General features: G+C 42.4%; 3 protein-coding genes across 6 annotated transcripts; all 3 read left to right on the forward strand.

Moving 5' to 3' along the window:
* Positions 1–301: 301 nt before the first annotated feature.
* LOC143525170 (mitochondrial carnitine/acylcarnitine carrier protein) lies at positions 302–5,548 on the forward strand. Its single transcript, XM_077018761.1, has 9 exons — positions 302–642; positions 1,618–1,710; positions 2,454–2,581; positions 3,154–3,244; positions 3,375–3,492; positions 3,829–3,901; positions 4,096–4,205; positions 4,695–4,816; positions 5,041–5,548. The coding sequence occupies exons 1-9, from the start codon at positions 529–531 to the stop codon at positions 5,101–5,103; spliced, it is 912 nt and encodes a 303-aa protein (XP_076874876.1). The 5' UTR covers positions 302–528; the 3' UTR covers positions 5,104–5,548.
* Positions 5,549–6,157: 609 nt separating this feature from the next.
* tafazzin (tafazzin, phospholipid-lysophospholipid transacylase) lies at positions 6,158–11,018 on the forward strand. Of its 3 annotated transcripts, none has more exons than XM_077018764.1 (11): positions 6,158–6,280; positions 7,082–7,218; positions 7,308–7,436; positions 7,646–7,691; positions 7,816–7,901; positions 9,279–9,359; positions 9,469–9,510; positions 9,600–9,662; positions 9,970–10,022; positions 10,127–10,204; positions 10,302–11,018. In XM_077018764.1, the coding sequence occupies exons 1-11, from the start codon at positions 6,204–6,206 to the stop codon at positions 10,401–10,403; spliced, it is 894 nt and encodes a 297-aa protein (XP_076874879.1). In that variant the 5' UTR covers positions 6,158–6,203; the 3' UTR covers positions 10,404–11,018. The 3 variants fall into 3 exon arrangements, with proteins under 3 accessions (XP_076874879.1, XP_076874880.1, XP_076874881.1); XM_077018765.1 differs by having other exon boundaries at positions 6,221–6,376; XM_077018766.1 differs by lacking the exon at positions 6,158–6,280 and adding an exon at positions 6,430–6,575.
* Positions 11,019–12,808: 1,790 nt separating this feature from the next.
* Positions 12,809–18,885, forward strand: atp6ap1a (ATPase H+ transporting accessory protein 1a). Of its 2 annotated transcripts, XM_077018762.1 has the most exons (10): positions 12,809–12,964; positions 13,196–13,322; positions 14,062–14,136; positions 15,009–15,199; positions 15,504–15,544; positions 15,674–15,759; positions 16,005–16,267; positions 16,353–16,403; positions 16,641–16,869; positions 17,370–18,885. In XM_077018762.1, exons 1-10 carry the CDS (start codon positions 12,846–12,848, stop codon positions 17,577–17,579), a joined length of 1,392 nt encoding a protein of 463 aa, XP_076874877.1. In that variant the 5' UTR covers positions 12,809–12,845; the 3' UTR covers positions 17,580–18,885. The 2 variants fall into 2 exon arrangements, with proteins under 2 accessions (XP_076874877.1, XP_076874878.1); XM_077018763.1 differs by lacking the exons at positions 12,809–12,964; positions 13,196–13,322 and adding an exon at positions 13,553–13,784.

Consider the following 18,885-nt stretch of genomic DNA (forward strand, 5'->3'; position numbering starts at 1 on the left):
GTGACAAATAGGTTGAGATTTCAGCACCACGGACAGCGAACTCGTCATAATTAGTTAGCATATGTTTTCTGTAAATTTAATGAAAATGTCCCTATATGCATACTTCGTGTTATCCCGGGATTTGCCAGTCACTAAAATATAAAACAAGGTGGTAATCAGTCGGCACATGTTCATCTAAGCATAATTACTTATGGCGGCAATGAAAATTCTTAGTGCCAGGACAAAGCACACGCAGATTTTATGTTTGACCATCACACGTACAGCCTTGAGACAGGGGTTATTGCTTCCTGCTGTTTGCCGTGCAGTTAATACAGATGACCGATAGAGGGTGCTGTAGTGTTAGTGTAAAGATTAGCTTCGCGTCGATTGGAGTTTGTAAAACAGTTAAAAGTCCACCTTGAGCAGGTCTTATGTGTAGAAAAGAACACGGGTATGTTGAGGGTGTGTTACGGGGAGGCGTGCCTTGGATTGGAGTTTCAATGCGCGGGTCGGGAGGGCAAAAAGGGTTCTTTCTCCTAAGAGGAGCGCATGATGGTAGACGGCGGGCCGGACCGACGGACCTCACCATTTAAGAACTTCGTGGCCGGGGGAGTCGGCGGCGCGTGCCTTCTGTTCGCAGGACACCCGCTCGATACAATCAAGGTGACGGTTACTTGTAAGAAGCACACTAAACGGATTATATAACCTGGCTAAGTGAAATAAACCGTTTCTGGAATACAAACGCATTCAATCATATTGATCAATTTAGCCGTGTAATTTTCTCTGCAATATATCATTTTGACAGGGGTTAATGACAGGGGTTACTGGTCTATTTGACAATCTGCTGTTTTGACTGCATGCCAGTTATCCATTGTGTGTTAAATGTTAAATGTGGTTTAATGGGCTCAGTATCTGGAACTTTTTTCGCTTTAATGTGGCGTATTATTTATGTTTCGCCTTTTTCCTTTAGCAACGAAAGCTTGGCGTCTTAATCCATGGAAATCTGGAAATATCTGTCGAAACGAAGACAGCAGACTTTGTAGTTACAGTCGTGTAATCTTGAGGACATGTTTAGTCTTGCTGCGACTTTCTGCACTGTGGACGGTGGTCTTCGCCCGGGTGCTGACGTAGAAGTCTTAGACGTTTACCAAGTAGACGTCAGCGAGACGCGTGATCTCCGACCTGTAGAGCATCTCATACAACTGCGGCGAGCAAACCGTTTTCCGTTATCACCATCTTGAGACAGTTTAAACAAACAAACAAACAAACAAAACGTGAACTAAAAATATACCCTTCCAAAGGTCATGTTATGTCACTGTGATCACGCTTAAGTACCGAGCACTAACGGCACTGAGGCGATTGGATCGTCCATCCAGATAGTGTCTGAAACAGAAGTTGAAGCTATTGGTATTTTTGTCTTTAGGTGCTTTTGTGCGTTTTGAGACAACAATGACACTATCAAAAGGCACACAGGCAACAGATACTAATGCCCAGATCGCCCACTCCCTCGAAGGACTTTCCTTATCAGTCAAACCACATTTACTTTTTGTTTGCAAGCTCCTCTGTACGAATACTGATGCTTTGTGAAGGGATTCAGACAGCTGCTCAGCTTCCTTACACGTCTTCGTCTTCCTGCAGGTTCGCCTCCAAACACAACCCAAAGCCTCGTGTAGCCAGTATGTGCTATACACAGGAACCTATGACTGTTTTCGGAAGACTGTGTCCAGAGAGGTCAGATTTGACTTTCTTATGCCTGCAGAACTGATTTGAAACTTTCCAAAGAGTGACTGCAGTGTACTGCTGTAGTTAAAGATGTAGAAGTAGAACTAATTTCAGTGACATTCACAAGGTTTCTATAGAAAATTATATTTTGGACAGAGGTCCTTCAGCTATGCAAGTAAAATACTTCTGAAGTTCTTGGAGGTGAAGCCAGTTCATGTTTAAATTTGCAGATATTTAAATCATAACAATCATTGGGGTTATGGGATGATAAATCATGAAATTGGTAATATTATATAGTTCATATCAGTGAGACATTGTAATATGATATGGTCTAGGATCTTTCCATTGTGGGTAGTCTCCTAATATAGCCCCCCCACCCCCCCCCCCCACCCCTAGTATTGTGAGCCCTCCTCAGTGAACACTCCCCTCCCAACCTTCTTGATCTTCCAAAACACTTTGCTTGCAGATTGAGAAAGAAGGTTTCTGGAGAGAAGGTTTCTAGAGAGACTAGAGAGACATACCGTTACCAACAGATATCCTTCATCAGCGGTGAAGCTTCACTTCAGTGTGTGTGTGTGTGTGTGTGTGTGTGTGTGTGTGTGTGTGTGTGTTTGTGTGTGTGCATGTGTGTGTGTGTGTGTGTGTGTGTGTGTGTGTGTGTGTGTGTGTGTGTGTGTGTGTGTGTGTGTGTGTTTGTGTGTGTGTATGTGTGTGTGTATGATGGATTCGTTCTTCCCATGTCCATGTGTTAGGGAGTACTGGGGCTCTATAAGGGAATGGCTGCCCCTCTGGCTGGAGTTGCTCCTATGATGGCCATCAGCTTCTTTGGATTTGGACTCGGCAAACAGCTGCTCCAGAGCAACTCGACCGTCCCGCCCACGTGAGCGTAAGGGGAGGGGCTATGATAATGAGCTGCAGTGTGTCATAAGTGTGTCATATGAGCATTAAAAATATGAGCAATATGATAATCTTTTGTTTTGGTAATGGTATACATAAACACACGTACGTTCATATTTACTGGTTATGAGTGTCTTTTATTTTTCGGTTGAAGTCAACTACCTATATGTAGATTTGTTATGCAGATATGTAGATTTGTTATGCAGATATGTAGATTTGCAGACACTGCATTTACAGGGGTAGCTGGAATAAACAAGTCTGCTTAAAACAATATGGCCTTCTCCAGCACCCTTCACTATATTTCTCTTTGATCACCCTTTGCCCCACTTTGCTGCTTTCTCTCTCTCTCTCTCTCTCTCTCTCTCTCTCTCTCTCTCTCTCTCTCTCTCTCTCTCTCTCTCTCTCTCTCTCTCTCTCTCTCTCTCTCTCTCTCTCTCTCTCTCTCTCTCTATGTCTTTCTCTGTCTGTCTCTCTCTCTGTCTCTGCCTCTCTCTCTCTGTCTCTCTCTCTCTCTATGTCTTTCTCTGTCTGTCTCTCTCTCTGTCTCTCTCTCAGGTACACACAGATCTACCTCTCAGGGATGTTGGCGGGGGTCTTCACTACTGTTATTGTAGCTCCAGGAGAAAGAATCAAGTGTCTTCTTCAGGCAAGAACAATATGGACATGAAACTGAATACAAAACCTTTCAAATGCGATCTTTGTTCATTAGTATATGCATTTGAGTTCTTTGCATTGTAAATGTGTGTCTGTGTATCTTGCCGTGATACTGTTTTCAGGTGCAGTCCACCAGTGGTCAGATAAAGTATGCAGGACCGATGGACTGTGCTGTGAGACTGTACAGGGAACAGGGAATTCGAAGCCTTTACAAAGGAACCGTCCTCACTCTTATCAGAGGTGTGTCTGCTTTCAGAAACATTCAGGCTTTCGTGCTCATCTTAAAATGTGCTCACCTCTCTGCATTCAATGCTCCACCATGAATATACATATCTTTATATTTACAAAATTGTTGCTTTGTCATTTTGGAGTATTTTGTCTACACATGCGTGTGTGTGTGTGTGTGTGTGTGTGTGTGTGTGGCTCTGCTTTGTGGGTGTCTTCTGATCTGTTCTGCTCTGTATTTTCTAGTACACATGATACTGGTTTCTCAGTCCGATTGCAACGTTGATACAGTATTGCACCAGCTCATTTTAAATGTAAATGATCACTCATAACCTGCTTTGATTCCTTTAGATGTGCCTTCTAGTGGTCTATATTTTTTGACCTATGAGTACTTAAAAAACTTTCTAACTCCTGAAGGTGAAAGGTGAGAATCATTTTTCTATAGGCTTACTGAGTTTATTACAATTCAGTGTGTTATCTTTATCTTTTTAATCCTCCTCCCCATTCCCCCCGCTCTCTCTCTTTCTCTCTCTCTCTCTGTCACACACACTCACACACACACACACACACACACACACACACACACACACACACACACACACACAATGGCACATTCAGTGTTCACCAACTCAGCACACCACGGATCCTTTTGGCTGGGGGCACCGCTGGTATCTTGAACTGGATTATTGCTCTTCCTCCTGATGTGCTTAAGTCCAACTTTCAAACAGGTAAAGAAATATGACAGGATAAAAACAAAATGTGTCCGGGAATTTAGTATCGGCTCAAGGATTTTACTATATTTATAATGGACAGAACAGTTAGTTCAGAACATTTAATATTGTTTAGATTTATGCAACAAGAGAAAAAACAGTTTCTAAATCTATCAAAAAAGCTGGAGAATATCCCCCAAACCCCTTTAGATGCTTATTAATTTCATTTCCATTCTACATGTGTTTGTTTTTGTAATTTGATAACTATGGTTCAGTGTATATCTGTGTGCGCCTGGTTTTGGGATCTAGTGTGCCACTGTGATTCCTCATCCTGTCCTCCAGCACATTTCTCCTAACATGTCTGAACAAAACAATAACGAACACAGAGTAGCTGGTGCAGTTCTTCTGAAAAGAGGGGTGGGGAAATAACGGAAATAATAACGGAAAAGGAGCACTGCTGTGCACTGTAGTAAGAAACCACCTCCTTCTCCTTTGGCTCTGCTGCAGCTGCTGATGGACACTACAGGGGCGTGGGAGATGTCCTACGTGTGCTGCTACAGCAGGAAGGCACCAGGGCGCTCTACAAAGGCCTGAGTGCCGTCATGCTTCGTGCATTTCCTGCAAACGCGGTACGACCCCACCACCCCACACGTGTGTCCTCTGGACCTGATTCTGTAGATAGGCTGCAAAATGTGATATGCTGACTAGTTATACGGAAGTGATGCACTAGGTGAACAGCGTGTATATCTTCCTTTTCATTATGAGATATTGTTTGTTTTGCTTTATAAGTAATGATGCTTTATGATAATGAATGCTTTATGAATGCGTATTCAGTCATTTTCCTTATTTACAGGCTTGTTTTCTCGGCTATGAAGTAGCTTTGAAGTGTTTGCACTGGCTGGCACCCAACTGGTGACCTTTGCACTGATTTCTGCTGATCACATCTGGGAGATTTTGAATGACAGCTTTCTGCTGGCAGCTTTTCAAATGACTTCAACCTCAATAACTTCAACCAACCTCACCACCACAACCTCCTTACCACATGAGGATATCTGTTTGATAGAGACTTCAGAGCACTTCCATAACTAACCCTGTTCTAGGGTGTCTGTGAGGTGTTGTAAATGTACAACCATGTCTGGTCCATTGCAGCCCATTTAGCAGTTATAGGCTCATTTTGTCACACTGTTAAGGACAAGTTCACCCAAAACTGTACTTTGGTTAATAATGCGAGGAAGTACTAGCTTCCACTCATTATTAGTTACTATGGGTTCTCTTTTGTGGAATTGACTCCATTCTCCATTCACAATCAGTTAAATGTCTGTTCATAAAATCAGAAGTAAAACTACTTTGCGTTTTGCCTACTTTTACACCTACTATGACTTTCATGTTATTAATGCTTGGCCTACAATATTAGTACCATTATATTCAACAAATTGAAGATAAAGTGGATGTGACTGGCTGAAGGCAGCTAACCCAGATCCAACAGGAGGAAAACGAGAGCTCTGACCACCAGACCAAAGAGCAAGCTCTCTGGAATAAACTCCCAGAGTTCCCATCCATTCTTATTGACAGGTTCTCACACAGGGTATTTATAGTTCTTAATACTTTTTAATGATTCTGTGACAGATATATACAAGGTAGACTATTCATACTTTGTATATGCTTTTAAAATACATTTAAACTAGATTTTTTGTTGATAAAGGGTGTCTTTTTCGGTTTGATTTGTATTTACGAAAAGAAAAAAAAATTGAAACAGTCTTAAGAGAGGGTAACATGTTCACTTGCTAAGCTGGAAATGTCGTTTTCACTGCATGTAACACACAACACAACACTCGGACTTTTCTGAGTCATCAGTTTAAATTTGTTCGTTTCCTACTGTAAATACGACAGTAAATAAGACATACGATAATTCCTAAACCTGCCAACGGCAACTAGGCTAAGAAAGCCTTCTGTTTCATGAGCGCGATAAACCAATGCACGAAGAAGCTGCATCGGAACTACAGGTCCCACAATTCAATGTTCACTGCTTCTGCGAATTTGTTCCTGTGTCTCTTGACCTCTTGCTCGACCGCATATGTGGGGGAATATGGAAGGTGAGGGGGTTTCTGCCTGTATCACTAGACTTTGTGAATCCCATAAATATCAGTTGGCGTGAACGATTACCGGCAACTGAACCCAGACGAAAATAGGTTTGTGGTGTTTCTCTTCACGCTTCAGACGGCGCTTGGCACTTGTTTCCAGAACTAGAAACTTTTCTCAGACGTTTCCTTCTGCTCATTACTCAGGAGTTGGCTAGAGTAAATATATATATATATATATTTACGGGGTCTCATGATTAATGGTGCGTCTTTCTTAGACCCGTCACGTTTACATGTTTTAAACATACTGGTAAGTTTTAGCCACTTCCTGTTTCCTGTTTCATTCATAATAGTTGGTTGTGCATTGATGACCATCTTCAGCTGTTAAATGCAGTTCGCTGGTTTGCGCAGTTTGAGGCAGCCAAACATACTTTCTTCCGATTAAATTTCCTCCCATCGTTGATATTAATGTGTGACAGGAGTATGCGCTGCGTCCAATAATTTCTGAATAATAATTATTTCAGAAACGTCCTGTAAAAGCACTTCTGAAATCACCCAGTTGCGATCAGTTTCTATTACATTCATGAACGATTTTATGTAACACGTAGACACCGGAATGGTACCATAGAAGTCAAATAGAAAGCATATAAATAAATAAAAAACCAGGTGTGGCATTTTTTTTACATGGGATTTAATTCCTCTGGTATTAGGTAGTGCAACTGCATTATTAGCTATAATTAGATATATTTGAATATTTGAAACAATGTTTAAAATCGAACCACTCTTTTCAAAGCATGTTCAATCTTTGTACCCTAGTCTGAATGAATGCACAAGTGCACTAGTCATGCCCCTTGAGGTGAAATGGCCGTTCCCACAGTGCCCCCGCCTGGGCTGGAGGATATCCAGCTCACTGGTCATGGGCATGGTGGGATCGTACAGCTACTTATGGACCAGTAAGTCCCCATTCTTCCTTTCTCACTTGACCCTCAAGTGTCTCGTGTTATCAGAATCTCGTCACATGACTACCTGCTTCTGCCTGTAGAGTATATGAACTCCTTGTCGGTGCACAACCATGACGTTTTGCTGAATTTGGTTGACGAGCGCTCTCAGGACACGCCCCTTATCACAGTGTCCAATCACCAGTCCTGCATGGATGACCCACATATCTGGGGTAAGTAGATGTCTGAGCCTAGGTGTGTAACAGGTGTAGCAGTACAGGCACTACCTATATGGTTAGTTAATACACAGAAAACACAGACTTGTGCAGATACAACCAGACGAAGCTTCATTTCAAGAATACAGTTTAAACCCTAACTTCAGACTTTATCCTTATGGGAGGCAAAAGGACAAGCAATCCAATAGACATGCTCTTTTTTTTAGGGGTGTTGAAATTTCGGCAGCTTTGGAACTGGAGGAAGATGAGATGGTGAGTATGGACTAAACTACCTCCAGATGTAAGAGGAGGCGGTTATGTGTGCTTCACTGTGTTTATCGTATATATATAAACACCATGTGTTTATATGTATCGTATTGTTGGCGTTTGTGTTCAGGACACCTGCTGCCTCTGACATTTGCTTCACAAGTGAACTGCACTCTGGGTTCTTCAGCAGAGGAAAGTGTGTACCTGTTGTTCGGGGTGAGCCTTGTTATAAGAGAACTCTTTACTGATCCATAACATACATATTATACAAGAACAGAATTTGTCTGTATGTATATGTATCCCTATGTCTAATATGTATGCTATTGTACGTTAAGATTAAAAGTTAGTCTAAAATAGAAGGGTGGGGATGTTACTTTCGAGAAATAAAATTACTAGAGTGAAATATATGTGTATATACACATGAAGTATATATATTAAACATACATGAGCTACATGGGCAAGGTCAAGAGATTATTACCAAAGTTAGGGAAGTGCAAAATGAAAGCAGTGTCACAACAACAAGTAGCAGAGCACAGTGTGTACTAGTGTGCATTTATACGCTGTAAACATGGATCTGTATAGTGTAGTTCAGCACAGTTCAGAGAGCAGGAGAGTGCCTGCAGAAAGGAAACTGCTTGTACAGTCTTGTTGCAGTGGGGAGGAAAGATCTCGCATGGCGTTCTTGAGTCTGACACTGAATGAGGATCACTCTCATCTTCCCAGTGTTGATTTTGTTAAGTTTTACACCACATGACAAGTTTTACACCACATTGACAACCTCAAGTTTCCAATATTTCCACACATCTGTCCATTCCTGATACACCCCGTGATGGCTGTGTCATTGAAAAATATCTGCAGATGTTGAAGTCATACTTAAAAGTGTACAGATTGAGCAGGAATTGTGCTAATACAGTCTGCCTAGTATCTCCAGTGCTGCACATGTCTGAGACACACAGCTCTGCAGGCTCATGAATTGAGCTTGACCAGTGAACTCGTCTATTATCCATAAGCTGATGGATTCATCTACTTGCCTCAGCTAAAGTTTCTTCTAGAGTGACCCACACTGTTGAATGCAGGTATACTGGCTTCAGGTTCATAGATGCCAGCACTGGGACCTCCATATGCTCAACAGACCCCTCCCCCTTCAGAGGGGCATACCCCTCAAAGTGATATTTGTACCCAGTTTTTGCTGTTGGTTGTTTTGTTTGGAAGAATTTATCCAACTATTTCCTTGGAACTCTAAAGAGAACAAGCTAACATTCATTAAGCGATCCTAAGATTTAATCATTCTACAGCACAGGAAAGTGAATGCTGTTCTTAGTGAACAGATAAATGAGACTTTTGTCATGAAAAAGGATTTATGTAATGCTTATTAACAATTAATTATTAAGAATTTACTTATTTTTGTTTTCAGTGTTTTGCTGAAATTCACAGACTGATGATATTGTACATGAGGAATTTTGGATAAATTTATTTAAAACATTTTTTTTTTTTACTTTTTGCAACATCATGTCAGATAATAGCTGCTGAGTGAAATTCTTCTTTAAGTGATCACAGATATCATAGGACACAAAGATGTGCTTCTGATTTTAGGCGATGGAGTTTATCAGAGAGGAATGGACTTCTTGTTGGAGAGGCTCAATCAGGGTGATTGGGTTCATGTGTTTCCAGAAGGTGAGATGACTCACACAAACATATTAGAAGTTTGTGCTGAACATGCTCACAATTCAACACTTGACCATGGTTTTTTTTTTTCTTTTCTTTTTTTTTTTCTTTTTTTTAGGGAAAGTGAACATGAGTGATGAGTTCATCAGGTTAAAATGGGGTAAGGTTTATCTGTGGGCTTTCTTTACCCAATTCATATTTGAAGTGTTTAATGCTTACAAATAAATGTGTACTCTATTTGCCACACAGGAGTTGGCCGTTTGATAGCAGAATGCTCCCTTCATCCCATAATTTTACCTCTGTGGCATGTGGGTAAGTACTTCTACCATTTTTGACTAATGCTTTGTTGCTTCTTTATGTAATCAATGTATGAGGTAGTTTACCACACCAGCAAGTTTCCTAAAACTACAGTTGAAGTGTATGCAGAAACATTAGACATGTGAACCACAACTGCACAGTTCTTGCAAAGTTCCAATTTCAGGCAACCAGATTATGAATTATGAACTTGCCGCCCGTCTATGTAGGCTACCTAACTTTCTTTCTCAGGCAAACTTGCTACCCAAATTGGTATTACTGATTCATTACAACTCATTCTAATCTTTTTCTCCCCCCCCCTCAGGTTTCAACGATGTCCTTCCAAATAACTCACCTTACATCCCCCGGACAGGAAAGGTGCACATACACCTTTGCAGGCCTATTAAAAATTGTACTGACCAATTGATATTTACTGTCAGTGCAAGGCTTCCCTCTTTGAATGTAATTTGTCTTTTTCACAGAGAGTAACTGTCTTGGTTGGAAAACCCTTTACAGTCAAGCAGTTGGTTGACTCGTCGAGAGCCGAAAACAAAAGCTCGGTATTACCCTTCAGCCCAGATCTACTGTAGAGATGGCAGTGCTTCAGTGGAGCCAACACTGTCAAGGTTTTAACCATGCCTCTGTTCTTACCACTAGATGGAAATAAGGAAAGCAGTGACAGACTTCATTCAGACTGAGTTCCGCAGTTTGAAATCCCAGGCAGAAGCTCTTCATCAGAAGATGCAGTCCAGTGGTTGATCTGTCAAGGATCCCTTGTTTCAGGGTATACTGAATGTGGACAGGAAGACACCCTCATAATGCATAACTGCCTCAACAGAACTATGCCCAGCCATGTACTTGTGCAGTATGGCTCCGCCCAGCCAAAAGGAAACAGTCGATTAACTCCTGTGGATTTACTGGATTTTGTGAGTGCATGAGTTCTTATGCGTTTCAGTCCATCCTGGTAAGTGCTTCGTCAATCCAGGATGTTTAGACCTGTATTCCAGGCCTGGGTAGCAAAGATTCTGGAGAAAAATCTTTGTTTTCTTGATCATGGGAACAATCTTCAAGATTTTGTAGTGGCCTGAAAAATATTTTTGAGAAAAGTGAGTAAACCATTTTATATTGGTTTTAAATGTTTTAGCACTAATTTGCACGTTTTCAATGATTGTAAGAAGATGCATTTCAGACTGAAAAAGGTTAAACTTATTGCATTTACTGAAGTTGTTTCTCTAACTTGAATCCATTAAAATGGCTGTAATATTTGGCACAAGTCTGAATCAGAAGTAAATAGCTTTAAAGCAGTTACTTTTGAACATTTAGTGTTGATTCAATAAAAATTGTTGAATGTTTTTTTTTTACAGAGCAAAATCACCTATTTAATCTGAATATTATATTTTCTTAAAAGATTATTAATGCAAATCCTTGCTGTTTCTTATTCATTAGTTGCTTTAGTACATAATTGTGTTCAGAGTCAAACGCAAAAAGCGAGTAGTCCGTTGAACTTCAATCACATTACCAGAAATTTCAATTTGTTTTGCTTGCAATATAGAGGAAAGCTTCACTGTAAGCCCGGATAAGTTGAGTTTACTTAAAAATATAAAGAGTTGCCGGTTGCCTTAAAAATTTAAGTAATGTACAATGAAAACTTAAGTTGGTATTACTTAAAACAAAGTTGTTTTGCCTAAAGGGATAAGTTGAGTTTACAAAAAAATGTAAGTAATGTGAAATGAAAATGTAAGTCAGTATTACCTAAAATATTTAAGTTGGTTTGCATCAAGGGTACAATGATTGAACTTTTCTGTACTTGTTATCCTAATCGCTTTACCCATTAATTCTACTTACATTTACGGCATTTGGCAGACGCCCTTATCCAGAGCGACTTACATTTTTATCTCATTTTTATACAAGTGAGCAATTGAGGGTTAAGGGCCTTGCTCAGGGGCACCCACGACCCTCCGGTCACAAGACCAGTTCCTAACCACCAGACCATCATGACTGACTACTAGTATCTTGAGTTCAAGAAATAAAATATTGATTTATATTTTATATTCTTTTTTACTTTGATTACAAATATTTAGTGAAAAAGAAAGACAAAATACTTTGTCTTATTTCTGTTCAGTATTTACTTAAAATTACTTATACATTACAGTAATTTACATTAACCACTACTTAGACACTGAGAAAATGACTTCTCTAAACTACCACTGGTATACTAAAGACATTCTGACTAGTAAGTAAAAGAGAACATGCTCATGAATTGTAGGCCATAATGTGGACACCACAAACAGCACACGAGCAAAAACAAACACAGAAACATGGAGTTTCACACTACAAGCTGATTTTTTAAAGTCTGAAGGTTGGGTGGCAGTTCACGACAATGTTGAGCATTACTTGCTGCATGAAGCAGAAAGTGTTTTTCATGCCCTTAGGGTAGACCAGGTGAAGGGCATAGATGAGACCGAAAAGAAGACAGACGGCCTGGGGTAGATTGGCCAAGTTTTCCATCACCAAAATTCTATAGCCTATGGTTCACTTGTTGCAAAAGCCGTGAGAATATCTGTCAACAAATAAGGTTAATGTTAAAAGAAAACACAGCTCGTAAACAGCCTAGGCTACCGAATAAAACGCAGCAGGTTAAAAAATCGGCCGCATTGGTTAAAACAAACTGCAACTCGGACTTGTGTTTTGCCTATAGCCTATGTGTCTGCCTGGCCTGACTACAAACAGCAAGCTAACAAAATGGCGGAAAAGTGTTCAACAATAAAGTATTTAAGTTGATCAGTTGAAAAATATTTAATTTTCAGTTCATTAAACTTAAAATTGTTAGTAAATTTCAGTGTGTGCAAATATGAGTACAATATACCTAGATTTCATAGGTATGCAATAAAACTTAAATATGTATGTACATTGAAATTAAGCAGTTGAGTAGATATAAAATTCGGGTTTACAGTGTTCTAGCCTGTTATTTGCACTCTGCCAATGTTGTAAAACATTTTTAGGAAAATAATTGCAATAAAAAAATTTTAGAAAATAACTACATAAAAAAAAAACAAAAATTAGAACACATTATTTATTGGTAGGTACATTGAAATAAATGATTAATGCACAAAAAATCCCAGGTTTATTTAAGAAAATGAAGCGGTCACGTGGTCTGTTGCCGTGGAGAAGGTTCTTCTCGCGCGCGTCACCGAGCTCAAGATGGCCGCTGTGAGGATGGCCGCTGTCCGCTGCGCTGTGATCGGAGTCGTGTGGCTCAGTGTTCTCAGTGGTGGACGATGCGACGAGCAAGTACCCCTGATGATGTGGTCCAGCAATGGGTAATTATTTACCGCATAACCATGTTCCTCGTGTTCATTCGACGTTGGGATATTTTTGTCAGGTTGTTGAGGGAGCTAGTCGGCTAGGTGGTTCGTTAGCCTGCAGCTTCCCCTGCGATGGTGTCCGTCTCTAGACGAGCTGTGTGCGGGTTCATCTACACCCTTACATCTACACCCGGCGGGTGGCCGTCTTCACCTTCGGGCGGTTATGTCTGTTGTGTCCATCTCCAGATTTCCGATGCCAACCCAGAGCTCCCCGCTCGCTGGTCTAACAGTGTCCGCCGGCCAGCTGGAGTCCTACCTGAGCACAGCACTGAGCTCGGCGCCGCATAATGTCTTGGTCTTCCTCCAGGACAAGGTTAGTGGGACACACTCATCTTCACACACACACACACACACACACACACACACACACACACACACACACACACACACACACACACACACACGAGCTGTCTTCCTCCAGGACAAGGTTAGTGGGACACACTCATCTTCACACACACACACACACGAGCTGTCTTCCTCCAGGACAAGGTTAGGGGGACACACTCATCCTCTCACACACACGAACTGTCCTCCTCCAGGACAAGGTTAGGGGGACACACTCATCCTCACACACACGAACTGTCCTCCTCCAGGACAAGGTTAGGGGGACACACTCATCTTCACACACACACACGAACTGTCCTCCTACAGGACAAGGTTAGTGGGACACACTCATCTTCACACACACACACACACACGAGCTGTCTTCCTCCAGGACAAGGTTAGGGGGACAGACTCATCTTCGCACACACAAGCTGTCTTCCTCCAGGACAAGGTTAGGGGGACACACTCATCTTCACACACACGAACTGTCCTCCTCCAGGACAAGGTTAGTGGGACACGCTCATCTTCTCACACACACACGAGCTGCTTACAAATAAAGAAATAGTTTCTGTTCTACAACTGAATCGCTGTGGTAGAATCAGTAGAAATGATCACGCGGGTGTGACTCGATGTCCTTAACATACTGTAAACGAACAGTGACATTGCAGCAAAGGTAAGAGTCCTTAGATGGATGCAATTAAATAATTGGATTATTCTCTCTTACTCAGATGAGTGTGGATGACTTCACCATGTATGGTGGTGTGTTTGGAAACAAACAGAACAGTGCCTTCCCCAACCTGGAGGTGAGTGAGACCGTAGTAATACTTGCTCCTGTGTTGATGGGGAGTGTCCTTTCTTGTTGGTCTCTTTACACTGGCTTCCTGTAGAGTCTTGTTTTAACTTGCAGACCACTGCGTAGTCAGGCTCCTTTGTATGCGGCTGATTTAGTGTATCTGTATGCAACAACGCGATGCCTAAGATTGAGTGAGCTAAACTTACTGTCTGTCCCATGTTCTTGCTTAAAGACTCGTGGAGATGGAGCATTTCAGGTTATTGCTCAGAGACTGTGGGACAGACTCCCTCTTCCTATAAGATTGTGTGATTCTGTTGACTCATTTAAAAAGAAATTCACCTTTTCAAGCAGGTGTTTGGGCAGCAGGTGTAGGGTCTATTGACGCTTTAAAGAGTTTTATGCTATTGTCTTATGTTGTGTATTTATTGTTTTCTTGTGGTTTTTAGCATTGTAAAGCACTTAGTGGCATATGTCTGTGAAACGTGGACTATAAATAAATTTTACTTTTACTTACTGGTTGAAAGTTTCTCAGAGGCAGAGAACTCTATTTCTTCAATTTGAAGTCTGTTTCTCTAAGCTCCTGTATCTATTCAGAAGGCCCCATGTTGTACAAAAACCTACTGAGCAATCCAGTCATCTCTCTCTCTCTCTCTCTCTCTCTCTCTCTCTCTCTCTCTCTCTCTCTATCTATCTATCTATCTATCTATCTATCTATCTATCTATCTATCTATCTATCTCTCTCTCTCTCTCTCTCTCTCTCTCTCTCTCTCTCTCTCTCTCTCTCTCTCTCTCTCTCTCTCTCTCTCTCTCTCTCTCTGTAGTTCTTGTTTATACTGTTATAGTATTTCTCAGACTGTCGTTCACTCCCCGCCTCAACACTAGGTGGCGCTGCAGTCCTCGTCCTCCCTGCTGCTGCCGTCCGTGTCCTCCTTGGCCAGCGCGTCCCTCCCCTCACTTCTCCAGGAGCAGCTGGACACAGCGCCGCTCTACATGGACCCGGAAACCCTCGCCCAGCTCCGGCTCAACGCCTCTCTTCCCGCCCTGCTCATCTTCCGCCTGCCCTACAGCTCCGGGTGAGTGCCCACCTGCTGTCCATGTCCCCGCCCCCAATTTGGATGTCCCCGCCCCTGTCTACATGTCCCCGCCCCATTGGTGTCAGCATGTGTCACGTAGCCTTAAGTCCAGCACATCGCGTAGCAGGGTTCTGGCTCGGACTGCAGAACTGGCTATGATCCAGAACAGTTTCATGCCAGATGAAAACATCTAATATAGGGTAAATCTCATCACTTAAATCAATTGAGGCTATTCAGTTGAATGAAACTGAAGCTAAACTATGTATGTATACTTGATCTCCTCTGGACCACCCTTCTCCCCCAGGGCTGATATGATGTCTACTAAGGAGGTACTCGGTGGAAACGGTGAGGGATACACAGTGTTCGTTTGGTGCAGTTATCTAACAAAATCCAACTTTTCATTTTGCTTATCAGTCAGACTAAAATGATCAGTTTTAATAATGTAACAACGATATATAAATGTGTGTGTTTCAGATGAGGTGATTGGTCAGGTGTTGAGCATCATGAATGGCCAGTCTGTGCCGTACACGGCCATGTATACAGCTCTCCGACCCTCACGGGTAAATCATCATTCTTGAAAAAACACCTTCCCACAACATCCAGCATTTTTTTTATTTTTACAGAACTCAAATACACGTTGGCTCAGTAGACTGCAGTGTTCTTGAAGTGTTTGTGTGGACTGTCCGTCTCTGCAGACTGTGTGTGTGTGTATATTCTAATGTATATAATCATGTGTATTTGTTTAGTCTCTCTCCCTCTTTCTGAGATTACCCTGTTTGTTTGTTTATGTTGTGTTTGTGTTTAGGTGATGGAGGAGCCGCCCGTGGCCATGCACTCGGCGGGGGGGCGGTCCCTCCTGCAGGCCAGGCAGAAGGGCCCCGCTAACCCGTACCCACCCGTGGAGTTCAAGGAGCAGAGCTCCCCCTGCATCCTGCTGTGGGCGGAGAAGCTCGGCGTGAGCCACTACCACTCGGGGAAGTGGCAGAGACATGACCTGGGCCCCAAGACCTTTGGCCAAGGAGTCTCCCCCAACCTAGAGGGCTCCTTCTGTAATAAGACTCACTCCAGGTCTGCTGTTAGGCCTAATCTGTACGGGGGGCGGGGGGGAATTGCTTGATTCTCCACCCCTGTCTAAACGTGTATGTTTCTGCAGGCTGGTCCTCAATTATGAGACCGTATTGATGTACCGCAATTTCAAACTCATGTAAGTATTGGTTTAGTTTTTAAAGTCATACAAAAATACCTCTTTCTGCCATTTCTTTAAATTATCCAAAAAGGCCCCTAAGCCAGGCCTAAGGGCCCCTAAGCCAGACCTTGCATGTGCTCTGCCACAGCTAGCGCATGCATCTTGCTAACCTGCGAGCTGTTCTCGCACTCACTGCTCGCATTTGACCCGGGCGTGCACTAGCTGTTCTGAGTCTTAGCTGTTCTGTCCCTGCAGTTTTGAGATGAGCCAGAAGTACTATAAGGTGTCGGCCCGTCGCTGGTTCACCCTGGACCGGGTGACGTTGGAGTACGATGGCAGAAAGGCCCATTTCAACGGCAGCAGGAACATCTACGCCCCTGCCGAGTACTCGTACCACTGCGATTCCGTCACAAGCTTCCTCTACCCGCAACTGGTCCCCTTGTCCAAGGACAGCGACTGGAAGCTCTCCTTCGAAGACTTCCAGGTATTGTGAGAAGGAGGGACAGTCGAACAGTTAAAGAGAGGAGATCTGACCCTTAGAGGGGCACTGGGTCAAAGTCCAACTATTTTCAGCACAAGTAGATTGCGTATAATGAAATGCAGCTGGATCAGTGCCACTGCCATTGCTAAAATCTGGGTGGTATTTCATAAAGTGTGAATTTTTCCATTTCCATATTTTTACCTATTCCCTTTACCCAGATAACCCTTTATAAGAGCCTGTTGGTTTGATTATAATACAAAATAAAACAATTATGAGCTCATAGCTTAGTTAATGTCCTTACATCTAACGCAGCTAAATATGGTTTAACTACGGGTAATCTGATATTTATTATATAGCTAGTTTAAATCTGCATCCTGCAAACTGACCCATGAAGTTCTCATCATGGAAAGAGCTCGAGGGCTCTTTACCCCACTGGGAGTGCTGTGAGGAACTACAGCCAGGCTGTGTTTCCTGTCTCTGACCTTCCTCTCCCTGCACCACAGATCCAGGGCTTCAACGTGACTGGGAAGGAGTTCTCATACGCCAGCGACTGCGCTGGCTTCTTCACGCCAGGTATCTGGATGGGCCTGGTCACATCCCTGCTCCTGGTGCTGGTGCTGACCTACGGCCTGCACATGGTCATGCAGCTGCACACCATGGACCGTTTCGACGACCCCAAGGGCCCCGCCATCTCCGTGCCCCAGACGGAGTGAGGCGAGGCGGGCCCGTTCCTGCTCGGACACTCCCCCACCCGCTCCCCAATCCCCCCAGTGCTTATTTCCCTGGGTCCGCTCAGCTCAGGATACTTTAGCACCTCTGGTGACTGTGTGGTTTTGATGATCTGTGTCCGCGTGGTTCTTTGTTTCACTGCTATAAGAGCCTCCCCATTCTGTCCCACTGTCTGTCAGTGCATTCCTGGTTTGTGTGCTACTTTAGATTTCTTAATCTTTATTTTGATTCAGTGTTACTGGAGTATTGAGTTAACTCACTGTGTTTACATTCTCTCTCTCTCAAGACAGGGTCTTTATTTTAATTCCAAGTGGACGCAAACATTTTGAACTGATATCATTCCACCTTATTTTGTCATCCTGTCTGTATTTTCTTATGAAAAAATCAAATTTAGCAGCAGACGTTTCATCCATCCAACCGAATACTAGCGTACTGTGTTTTATAATATGTCAGTTAAAAAAAAACATAAACCATAGCCAAGAACAAAAGACGGGTACTCCGGAGCTGTAGCTAGTCCAGGCACCACCACTAGGGGTCAGCAGGGGGTCACTGAAAATTGTGAGCTGAACCACTACATGTAATAAGTTGTTAGCAGCCAAGGTGATACATAAAATGGAATAGGAAAAGGGATACCAAGTGCAATAAGTTTCACACGAGCAAAGGGATTTATTAAATATACATGACATTGGCTGCGTTGCCTAAACTCCGTGTCTAATGATCGATCAGACAAATTTGAAATCTTTGAATTTTTTTGAAACAAGTATAAAATGAAGTCTGTGTATTTACAAGTGGAACCTGTGGTTTTGAAAATTTGTATATATGATGAGCTTAATATTGTTGTTTAGTAGCTAGATGAAGTCTTATTTATTTGTGGCTGTGGGCATTTGCTGTGTGATCCTGAAACATTTCCTTTAGTCAATGTGAAGTTGTGCAGACGTTTTTCTCCAGTGTCCGTTATCCGCAGAGCAGAAGCCGACTGAGTTTATCGCTAAGGGTTCTGGGGCATTTTAGTACTGCGGCCTTCCAGCAGGTCCTGCGACCTCCATGTGCGCCGAATATTCATGACGGTGATTTGAAGATCAGGAAATCTGTGCAGATCTGTGTTGAAATCTGCTTTATGTAAATGCACCCTGTCTCTTGTTGCACTGTATCATCTCGTAGCTGAGGGGAAAAAAATTAGATATTATAATAAATGTGATGTTTGGTTGACTGAAATTAAGATATTATAATAAATGTGATGTTTGGTTGACTGAAATTAAGATATTATAATAAATGTCATGTTTTTTTGTT

Source organism: Brachyhypopomus gauderio, chromosome 10 (assembly GCF_052324685.1).
Source record: "Brachyhypopomus gauderio isolate BG-103 chromosome 10, BGAUD_0.2, whole genome shotgun sequence".
NCBI lineage: Eukaryota > Metazoa > Chordata > Actinopteri > Gymnotiformes > Hypopomidae > Brachyhypopomus > Brachyhypopomus gauderio.